This window comes from Pseudorasbora parva, chromosome 24 (assembly GCF_024679245.1).
Source record: "Pseudorasbora parva isolate DD20220531a chromosome 24, ASM2467924v1, whole genome shotgun sequence".
In the NCBI taxonomy this organism is placed as follows: domain Eukaryota; kingdom Metazoa; phylum Chordata; class Actinopteri; order Cypriniformes; family Gobionidae; genus Pseudorasbora; species Pseudorasbora parva.
The window spans coordinates 15,740,186-15,752,243 of NC_090195.1; the positions used below are offsets into that span (position 1 = coordinate 15,740,186).

Genomic DNA, 12,058 nt, shown 5'->3' on the forward strand with positions numbered 1-12,058 from the left:
CCAGTAATAGCACAATAATCTTGCTATCTTGATCTGAACAGCTCCACGAGTTAGTGGGCGGGGCTACTGAATTAGACGTGCTTATTATTCTGTAGAGGCGGTGATATGTCTGTCGATGACATCAAGCTGCAAACAGGATCGTTTTCTGGGCCTGATGTCTATAAAAGCTTTTCTTTGGCCAACAAGGAAGTTTTCAGCTCTGAAACGTACAGGATATTCTTATATTACTATGACCTTTTTATATCAAAAGCTCGAGGGAAAGTTGATTTCTCAATTCCTCACCCCTTTAAGAGCAATAAATTCACTTTTCTGCAGCAGGTGCCTTTTGATGATGTCACAGACTATGACTATCTGTTTTGGTTTTTATATGATTTCCGAATGGCTTCTTGATCCTGTTACACTGAATGATCTCTTACAAAATGCATTTTCAGGACAAAATTTCCCTGGCTAACACTTAAAATAAATAAGACCATAGCCCTTTTAATAGGCTACATAGCCAACAGTTATTTGAAAATGCTAAAAAAAACAAATATATATTTTTAACTTGGTATGTTATATGTTTATTTAAAGATTAAGTAATGGCAAAATCACAGTCCGGACCATTACGCTGAATGACAATTTTACACTTTGGAACATTATTTCCCCCAATATTATTACAATGAAAACAACTGTTTTCTATTGTAGCCTAATATATTTTAAACTGCTATTCTTCAGTGTCACATGATTCGTTCAGAATTACTATCAATGTCGACAACACTTTGCTGCTTCATATCAGCTTGATATTTTTGTGGAAACAATATATTTTTCGTTAATTAATAGAAAGTTCAAAAGGACAGCATATATAAATATTTAGTAACATAGCTATTATTTTTTGTTACTTTCGATCAATTAGCCTAAATGCATTCTTGCTGAGTAAAAGTATTAGTTTCTTCAAAAATCTTACTGACCTCACACAGTTTGTGTGGTTTAAGTGTCCATGTTTGTGGCCGTTATAAATCGCTTTGGATGCGGAGCTCCAGGAGGCATGCCATGTTACCATGGTGACGTCCTAAACAAATATGGCGGGCAATATAGAAAAGGGAACTCCATGGTTTCATGTAACGTTAGCGTTTTTTAATACGTTTACGTTCCGTTTTATACTAGACATATTAGCATCTATCGGCCGTTTGTATAAAATATCGCCTAACTAAAATAACTTACCTCACGTGACAGAGCTTACTGAAATATTTAATTGCGTTTCAGTATTTACACTTCTTTTCACGACAAAATTATGGCCGATGAAACCAAACCAAAAGAACTAAAGAGCTCTGAACCCTCCATGAACCGACACAAGCCAGCATCAAAGACAACTCAGGTAAGAAAATGACTACTGACCACTGATTTGATTATTATTTTGACTATATCTGTCAAACTGGCAACTTGTGTCATCATTTACTCCTCCTCGTGTTGTTTCATAACGTTACTTGTACAACTTTATTACGTGAAACACAAAATTAGATGTTATGTACAATTTCAGCCATTATATAAATATACATTTCAGCTGTAACTAAACTGTCACTAGAGTTCATTTCATATTTTTGGGAGTGACGGATTTTGTGTGTACAGGACATTTCTCATCTACTGGCCAGCATATTCAGCGATCTTTACACCATAGAGGTGATTGGGAAGGACACGGTTTCTAATCTCAGTAAATCACGCAGAGGAGGCCACAACCACAACTACCATGAAAAATATGTGGAGGAGCTACAACAGGTGCCGTCACATCACTAAACAAAATCTAAAACCTTTTAGGGTCTTTATGATAAAACAAAAACAAACAAAAAAATTTTTTTTTTGAAAGAAGTCTCTTATCTCCAACTAGGCTACATATTCGATCATATATATATATATATATATATATATATATATATATATATATATATATATATATATATATATATATATATATATGACATCGGTTGGTTAATTAGAATCTCTTGAAGCATCGAAAATACATTTTGGTCTAAAACTACTTTATTCAGCATTGTCTTCTCTTCCAGTGGTGACAAACATGGTTTGTTTTTAATCCTCAAATAAAGTATTGATTCATGATTCGGATCGCGTGTCAAACCGCCAAACTGCTGAAATCACGTGACATTGGCGATCTGAATCATGAATCAATAAGCTGATTCATAACTGTTCAAATCTTTATTTGGGGATTGAAAACAAACCCAGAAGAGAAGACAATGCTGAATAAAGTCGTAGTTTTGGTTTTTGTACCAAAATGTATTTTCGATGCTTCAAGAGATTCTAATTAACTAACTGTTGTCACATATGGACTACTTTGATTATATTTTTATTCCCTTTCTGGACATGGACAGTATAGTGTGCATACACTTTCATGAAGGAACAGAAAAGCTCTTGGACTAAATATACTGTGTTCCGAAGATGAATGGAGGTCTTACGGGTGTGGAATGACATTAGGGTGTCATTAATGACATCATTTTTTTGGGGGGGTGAACTAACCCTTTAAAGCTGCACTGTCATTTTTTCCATCCGCAAGAGGGCGCCTATTCAAAACAAAGGCGTAGTTTGATGACGCCGAGTTTGAGCTCAGAATCTTGGGATATGTGGTTTTCACCTCACAGCCGGTGGAAAAGAATTGGGATAGACTATTATATTATTAAGGTTAATGTAGTATGAAGTATAGCAGGACTGAGTGTTGAGGAGCTGAGAAAGGCCGCTGGAGCGATTGTTGCCAAACACATGTCTCACGTGGAGCTGGACTTTAATAATGACAGGACACAGTCGCGGGTGCTATTTCCGCTTTTCCTGTCATTAATATGCGGTAACGCAGCGCTGTTTATCATATTAGATACATTAAAGTGTGTTTAAAAAGATGTTATGACGTTACTCTGTGCGTTTGCTCAGCGGCTGCTGTGACACTTGTTCACACTGCTAAGAGTAAAGCGTTTCTGCCAAATAAAACCGGAACCTGAGGGAAACTCAGATATGACGCAATTGACAGGCAACTCCCTATATCTATATCTTATTCGTATCATCTATATAATTTTATATAGTTTTATCCGATTTCTATCATCAAATTATGACTTATTTTATCATTATGATCTTGTCAGGTGCATTCTGAATACAACAGACGGATTCAGAATGCTGATATGCTGGAGACACACATCATACAGGCCCGTCTGCAAGCTGCAGCAAAAGAGGAGCATGATCACAACATAATCATGGAACAAGTGGGTGAGGCCTACCATCAGCTGGGTCTCCCCCCAGGTACATTTCTCCACTTCTGTTTATTTAAACAACCCATTATTTTTACTATCCACAGTCTGTCGGTCAGTTAGTTAAGCCTGTAATACATGTGACTTTTAAAATCTAAATAGATTTGAAAACACAATGCATCATACACTCGCTGACTTTGTGAAAAAAACTAAACATTTTCTGTGAAAAAACCCACTGCCCCAAATCTGCAAACCGGTGCAGACTTTTTTCAACTATTATATTGCTGACTTATTCAGACTGCAAATCTGAGCAAAAGCCGTGTAGGGTATTCCAGCCTTTGGTAGCATAAGTGGTCTTATGACATGAAAACCCTTGTAAACAGAGCTATACCCTGTGTCTCCAAAGTTAAATCAGCCTTCAAGTGGTGTGTGGACAGTGAGCTTCTCAGGAGCAACAGCTTGATTTGCCCACTGGATTATACAGCAGTGCACACCCCAGTTGTTAAAAACCCAAAAGGTAATTTTTCACTGACCTATAAAGTGAAAACATACTCAGTCAGATTATGTATAATGATGATAATGTCATTTTCTCATTTGTTGCAGGCAAGTTCACTCCAGGCTTTTCTCAGCCAACTATCTCCTATAATATGCACATCAGCACCGAACCACAGGATGATGGTTACACTCCTCTCCCCCCACCTCCACATACGGCTCAGAGCCTGCTGGAACAATCAGAGGAGACACTCACGCTCCCTTCCACTCCAGAGTCCAGCTCCATCCAGGGCACTGAGGTTTTTCCCTAAACATTTTTCAGTTTTTCTCATATCAAAAGGAAGAAGAATTACCTTTATATTTTTTGCTATGTAATCATAAAAGACTAGATGTCAAATAACATGATAAACAATGTTAATGCTAGTTCACATATACAGTATTTAGATATAACAGGTTATGCAACTATACACCACTATTTGTTTATAATTATGTTGTAATTTTAATTTTACACGTTATTTAAAAAATAAATAGAATTTTTGTGCTTTATTATAATTATTATGGTAACACTTTACGGTGAGCCTTACATGAACTAAGAATGAAAGTACTTTTACAGCATTTATTAATCTTTGTTAATCTCAACATGTACTATCACATTTTTAAAACCCAAAGTTGTTTGTTGGGACGAATAAGGCCTTATTGTAAAATCGTACCAATATTATAAATATTAAATATTATAAAAAGGATATAATTTAAAATTATTTTGTCACTCTGCAGGATCATATAAAATGAGCAAGACGGTCATTTAAAAAGGAAAGAGACAATGCCTGTTCATGCCAACTAAAATAATTAAATAATTATCCTAAAATCTTGGTTAATTAAACATTTATTATTATGTGTTTTCCCAATTTTTCGACTCAAAAGCTTGGTGTGGTGCATAAAGCCTCTTGGATGGAGAAGCCCAGTGCTCTGAGTCGGGCAGAAGACAGGGCTTCCCTGCAGAAGCACAAAGACAGACACAAGTTCCTGCGCAACCCTCGCTTCCTCCTCCCAAATGCCCAGCGTGGGGGAAAGTCTCTCATCATGCCACGGAAGATGCCGGAGAATGTGGAAAAGGGCAAGAAAAAGACTGGCAAAGAGAGGTGTGCTGCTTCTTCTGATTATAATGTGTGTTTTCTTTGGGAAGGTAATTTTAGTCACCTTCTTGACTTAAGTCACCCCCCAGGTTGTCTACAACAGTATTTGAAGGTACCCCTCACTCACATTTTCCACTCTATAAAATCTTTTAGAGCTTATCGTTACTAGAAAGATGTATATTACTTATAAAAATTTTCAAATAATAAGAAATATCTTGAATTTAGTTGTTTTACCCATATATTGTAAAAAAAAATATGGATGTAGTGTCCATGATTTCACCGATAGGATTCTGAAGAGCTGTTTTGAAGCGTAGGATCGAGCTGGCCATTGCCATCTTGGCAACGCGTCACTCCCTAATAACTGATAGTGGACAAAGAGGCGGGATGTGGGCGGAGCTAAGGTAACAGACAGCAGACAAACAGCTATCCACCTGTCACTCAAGTGGCCACGCCCTTAATTATGCAGAATTTTAAGGCTTTATATTATGTAAATTAATGAGTTATAAAAAAAATCACCCCCCTCACAGTTGTCATGAAGGGTAAATTTAGCTGTATTGACCAAAACCACAATTTGTACCAGGCTGTGAACATGTTTTTTTTCTGCTGTAAATTAGGGCATTTTAACATGGGGATCAATGAGATTCTGCTCCCTTCTGGAGCCTGTCCCTAGTGGCCAGTTGAGGAATTGCAGCTTAAGTCAGTTCCGTATTGCCTTTAAAGGGCTAGTTCACCCAAAATTTTTAATTCTGTCATTATTTACTCACCCTCTTGTTGTTCCAAACCTGTGTGTTAGTTACAAACATTCTTCATAATATCTTCTTTTGTGTTCAGCAGAAGAAAGAAACTCATAGAGGTTTGGAACAACATGAGGATGAGTAAATGATGACAGAATTTTAATTTTTGGGTGAACTATCTCTTTAAGAGAAACTGGGGGAGGTTGCCGCTTGGTTTTGCCTTATTTTCATGCTTATTTTAATTAATTTGAAGTCATCCTAAAGCCCCTAGTGGGCCCGGCTCCCTGGTTGAGAACCACTTTCTTAGAGACACTTGATATTAAAATGTTTGATGTATGATTTCTATAATCTTCAATAATTTTTATTTAATAATTCAATTTAATTTGAAATCCTTTTCCCACTTTCCATTGGTCAACAACAAATCATCTTTGATTCAATACTATCCTATCAAATTCAAAATAAATTGGTTGGCTTCTGCTTTAATCCCTGAAAAACTTGTCCTTTGTTATTGCGTTGTTTGCATTTTACACAGCTTTATTCAACCATTAGTACCACAATATTTGTGCAGCTTGGGTAGGAGAAATATGATATACATGAGCACTCGAGATACAGAACACACTCTATTGTTCGCTATGTATTTAAAATGCTGCCTGTATGTTCTAGATTATATTTTTTGATGGCTTGTGTAGACATCTGAAAAGCACAACATGATATTTCAAACCAGTAGAATGGATTATTCTACAATTAATATTACCAAGTTATGCAGCCTAAATAGCTTTTTGTTCTTTATTGACTTTTTCGTCTCCAAGCTCACATCAGCATGACAGGTGGTAGAAATCATCGAGAACACTGAAAGCTGGATTACAAATGAATCACTCCTTTGCCTCTTTCACTTGCCTGGCCCTACTGGAATATCTCTGGCCATTTAAGTTAGGGTTTTCACAGCAACAAAAAGAATCACAAGACAACCAAAATGACTCAGCTGACTCTTTCAGCATTTTGAGTCAATGAGCTCTGTGCAGTTCCTGCATTCTGCTTCTTGGCGGTCAACAATAGAACAAAAGATCCTGTTTGAATGCTATCTTTCATAAAGTGTAGCTGGGCAGTTGCCACAAAACATGTCCACCAAGATTTAATGTTCAAATATTTATGACTGTTGTGTATATTTTAGGTTATACACCCTTTTACTTGTTCATTCTTAAATTATCCTGCTGTGTGACCAAATAATTTCTAAGTGTACAAATGTATTGTTGCTTACCACACATTGATGGACATTTATGGGATAAAACTTGCCTTCTGGATTTTCTAGAGCATTGATTTAAAGGCATAGTTCACCAAAAATGTAAATGATCCCATAATTTACTCACCCTCAAGCCATTCTAGGTGTATGCGACATTCTTCTTTCAGATTAATACAATCTGCGTTATATTAATACATATCTAGTCCAAACTTTATAATGGCAGCCCAAAATTTGAAGACCAAAAAAGTGCATCCCAAAATTTGAAGACCAAAAAAGTGCATCCATTGATTATAAAAGTAATCCACATGGCTCCAGGTGTTAATAAAGGCCTTCTGAAGTGAATTGATGGGTTTTTGTAAGAAAAATATCCATATTTAACATGGTATAAAGTAAATTACAAAATATGTAATGCCTCTTGCAGTTGAAAACGCTTAAGCTTGGGACATAAACTTTGTTCATTTTCTCGAGGTGGCAAGAACAATAACAAAGTTCGTTCTGGCCAGTACATTCCATACTTCATGAGAAAAGCAGGTGTCGAACATGTCCGTTTCTCCACATTAACCCCGCCCACTTTAAATTTCTGACCAATCACACAATAGTTCTCGGACACCCGCAAGAAAAAAGTTCTGCTCAGACGATGTGTCGAGAACAAGCTTTGAGAACTCCCAAACCAGGGCTACAAGAACAAATTTACGTAATTTCTCTGTTTTTGTGGAGAATGTATTTACACTACGTCCAACATAATTTACGTTTTTTTTTTTTATAGTTTGAATACAGAAGGCAGTTAAATATGGATATTTTTCTTACAAAAACCCATCGATTCCCTTCAGAAATAAATATATTCAGCTTTTTTGGAGCCGTGTGGAGTACTTTTATAATGGATAGATGCACTTTTTTGGGCTTCAAATTTTGGGCAGCCATTAATTGCCATTATAATCCTTGGATTAACAAGGATATTTATTAATATAACTCTGATTGTATTCGTCTTAAAGAATTTATAAAAAGATTATATGTCATAATACATCTAGGATGGCTTGATGGTGAGTAAATCATGGGTTTAATTTAATTTTTGGGTGAACTATCGCTTTAAAAATCAAGAAATTTCAGTTTAGGATACATGATAACTATTCTGTTTATTTAATTCGTTTTCATATTAACTTAATGTAAGGTCAAACTGTGGTTTCAAATTTCCACTTTCTAGTCCTGAGGGTTCCGCTCCGATCTTCACTGCAAATCCACCTGTGATCTTCTTCACTGACTACAGAGTAGGACAAGTCTATGAGGTACTGTATAAATGAACCATTTATTTTGGTCCATTTGAATAAATAATTGTCTTGATTTAACATTATAAACACAATTTCAATGTATACTGCATGTTTTTTTTAACTTTGTTCAATAGATTTTCCCTACAGAGCCTCTACTGAATGGCTTCCAGTTTGGTGTATTTTCAGTTCTTAATAGTGCCTTCTGTTTCTTGTAGACTGCGGTGGAGCTCAAAAACATGACTGCGACCAGCCGTCACATTCGAATGATTCCTCCCACCTCTCCACACTTCTCTGTTGGTTTGGGTGAGTCTCAAAAAAAGCACCTGCTGACCTCATGAAAGACTCATTTATGTTGGCAGCAGGATTCTCTGCACGGCTTCCATTGAATTTGTTAGTCGTTTTTGTAGCAGTACAAGAGGAAATAGCAGGGATATATCTCTGCCTGGCCTGGAGTAGGATTTAATAAAAATGATGGGTATTTACCCTGCAGCTCCAGGTGGCAGAATAGGAAAACAGCGACATCTACTGTTAAAAATGTACAAAATTACTTTCATATCTAATGCGATTTCAGCTTTTTGGCATCAAGAAATTGAAATATTTGTCAACGATTTATGTTCAACAGGCAGATTCCCTGGTGAGGGAGGGATTGTTGCTCCTGGAATGAGCTGCCAGTACATGGTGCGTTTTGCTCCAGACACTCTGGCTGACTATGAGGACGCTCTGGTTGTGGAGACGCAGTTGCCATACCCTCTCATTATACCGATAGAGGCCCGCAGACCCCCTCCAATACTCTCTTGTGAGTCAATATAAACATAACTCTTTTAACATCTAGATCTTAAAGGGATAGTGCACCCAAAAATGAAAACGTCCAATGTTGTTTGGACCCAACTGACTTTCAAAGTATCTTCATCTGTTAATGATCAGTAAAAAAGGATTAATTTACTCTTTTCATGTGCCAGTGCCTGCTGTCACAGACTGTGGTTACTGCCTGGCTGGAGGGGTGAAGTTTCTTGAGGTTTTATGTCGGAATGAAGGACTGAGTGCTGGAACATTCTGTGTAATGCCTAAGAAACAGTGGCCTGCCTCAAGCCTTAGGGTAAGCAAGAAAATGTCAACATGAAAACTCATTCTGTTCATAGTTTGGATTTCTTTCTTTGGCTGCATTATTATTTATGGCTTCCAATGAAACTTATATTATCTTTTTATACTATATTGAAAAAAAACTATTGAAGTTTGTCTATTGAAGTGTAAGCTGAGTTCACTTTGGCTTAAAGGGATAGTTCAACCAAAAGTGAAAAATTTGATGTTTATCTGCTTACCCCCTGGGCATCCAAGATGTAGGTGTGTTTGTTTCAGTAGAACACAAATTAAGATTTTTAACTCCAACTGTTGCTCATATAATGCATGTCAATGGGGTGTATTTCTTTGAGTGCCCATTATAAGAGTAAAAACATATATATATATATATATATATATATATATATATATATATATATATATATATATATATATATATATATATATATATATATATATTTATTTATAACTAGACACATAATAAAATATAAGTTTAAAGACACAGCTAGGCATAGTCAGAATAAATATATTTACAGATTATGAACATATTTACTGTACATTTAAGTACATTTTCCATATGAAACTGCAAAACAAGATTAACTCATCAATAGCAATCACACAGTCATATCCTTTACACTAGAGTTCAACAATTCTGTAGCCAAAGGAACAAAATAGTTCTTATTGAGGTTGTATCTAGAGTAGACCATGGGGTATGAAAACGTCAACCAGATGGGTCTGCCACCATCTAAGTCCCTGCCCTTCATTTTTTTTTCTTATAATCAGTTTCACTTGAATGTATGACACAATCTAGAATAAAATATCTTGCCTCTGTCTGTTACATTGTGACTTTAACCTTTGTAAGGCCGCCCAAACGATCGGCGGGTGAAGGTCGCTGCATGTTCGGACTTTTCAGCGGGGCAAAGGGATTTTATTCCAATTTCTCTTTATCTGACTCCATTTAATCATAATTTGGAATTTAGGTAAGAATGCCAATCGGTTATTTGGTCATTATATTTAAAAGTTTAACTATGAATTGAATTATTCCATTTAACCCTTTGTTGAAATTATACCCAACCTGAATAATTCCAGAGCAAGTGAGAATCAATCAAAGTGTAACAATTTATTAACAGTCAGGTAAATGTATAAAGCCAATTACATAATCAATTCAAAGGTAATCCATACATAACATCAAATACTCTGAATTAAAGCTACACTGTGTAACTTTTTAAGTTTATTCTTAGCTAAAAACACTTAGTTCTTTCAAAAATATATGTGCTCATTATGGATATTTACTTCTTTCAAGTAATAAAGTATTCTCGTAAGTTTATAATAGGCCATTTCATAATATTGAAAATACATACGGGTGAGGGGTTCGAATGCTGGTCGCAATGTTTCCCCTCCATCTTAAAAGTACATTAGCCAAAGAGGGACATACCCATAAATTCAAGCTTCGCCTTTCACGTTTTAACACTCGATGGCACCATGTCGAATGTGAAGAGGGGGATTGCCATGTTAAGCTTGGACTAAATCAGCCACCGTACAAGTTAAAATGAAATCAGAATTGAGAGGAACAGAAACTATTATTCACTGGCTGGTCATATACCTTTACACCGCTAGATGGGGGAAAATATCACACAGTGTAGCTTTAAAGAATGAAATATATACCTGACTTCTGAAAATTACATAATGATGGCTATCTTGAGACGTCCAGCATTACGTACGGGCTGACCTGTTTAAAGTGTCAAGCCCTGTGCACTTTGCAACATTCCCTTAAATACCCAGAAACTAATGCACAAACTCTTTCAAATGTAAACATGAGTTCACAATGGGAATTGGCATTAATCAAGTCCTTTAGACTTGTATTGATGCAAAGGCCAAATGGCTGAAAGCCACACCCACCATACTAAGACAAGATATCGCTAAACTCTTAAAACATTGTTTATTTTTTGGTTAACTTCTGTGGGGATGAGACCAGTCTTCTATGTACCAGTCGCACTGAGACATTTCAAACGTTATCAAACACATAATACTCTATCGTGTGGATTGACATTGTAAGAGAGAGATTCTGGGTGTATTTTCAGTGATCTCAGCATGAGAGAGGGTAGGAATTGGGGGAGAGGGGGTCAACAGGGAAAGATGTAGATTAGCTGATACTGAAGTGAGACATGCGTCTCCAGAGAGTCCTTGTTCCTCAATTAGACTTTTCTGCATCTGCTAGTTTTTTCAGCCTTACACCTTGGTTGCTTTTGTCTTGGTATATTGTTAACCATCCTGAGAAGTAATTTTGATAGTTTGTCTCAGTCTGCAGTGAAGTCTACTTTCGCAGAACAGCCTCCCTTTGCCATCAGTCCCTCTATTTTTGGTCTTCTCCCTGGACAGGCCACTGTCATAGAGGTGAGATATTACTGAAAATCTTATACATGCTAATCAGTTTGTTTAGTCTTTCTCTAAAAATATATGCAGTTTTCTCTAATTTGATTGACATCCTCATACACCCATTCTCTCACATTGTAACTTTTTAGTGACTGTAATTATGATTAAAAATAAATGCTTGCATTTACATTTACATTTATGCATTTAGCAGACGCTTTTATCCAAAGCGACTTACAACTAAAGAGTACAGGAAGCGATCCTTGAAGAAGAGGCAAAGAAACGCATAAAATGCCCTAAATACCAAGATTTGTATACTACTCGGAGTAGCAAAAAACAGGAAAAGGGAAGAAGAAAAGAAAAATAGAGGAGGAAGAGTTTTTTTATTTTTATGATGAGATTAAGTGTTCATGGAAGAGATTACTTTTTACCTGTCTTTTGAATTGAAGCGAGTGATTCTGTCGTGCGTATGGAGGACGGAAGATCGTTCCACCAACCAGGAACAATGAAAGAAAAAGTTCTGGAG

At 36.3% G+C, this 12,058-nt stretch overlaps 1 protein-coding gene across 1 annotated transcript in view; it reads left to right on the plus strand.

Annotated features, from left to right (window-relative positions):
* The first annotated feature begins 1,051 nt into the window (after positions 1-1,051).
* dlec1 (DLEC1 cilia and flagella associated protein) overlaps positions 1,052-12,058 on the plus strand; it is a 28,226-nt gene continuing 17,219 nt past the window's right edge. Inside the window, exons 1-11 of the mRNA XM_067434819.1 lie at positions 1,052-1,354; positions 1,606-1,752; positions 3,117-3,273; positions 3,628-3,738; positions 3,825-4,012; positions 4,635-4,852; positions 8,022-8,103; positions 8,301-8,388; positions 8,708-8,881; positions 9,045-9,181; positions 11,464-11,556. Of these exons, the coding sequence (XP_067290920.1) occupies positions 1,271-1,354; positions 1,606-1,752; positions 3,117-3,273; positions 3,628-3,738; positions 3,825-4,012; positions 4,635-4,852; positions 8,022-8,103; positions 8,301-8,388; positions 8,708-8,881; positions 9,045-9,181; positions 11,464-11,556 (1,479 nt within the window). The 5' untranslated portion in view covers positions 1,052-1,270. The remainder of the gene's footprint in view (positions 1,355-1,605; positions 1,753-3,116; positions 3,274-3,627; positions 3,739-3,824; positions 4,013-4,634; positions 4,853-8,021; positions 8,104-8,300; positions 8,389-8,707; positions 8,882-9,044; positions 9,182-11,463; positions 11,557-12,058) is intronic.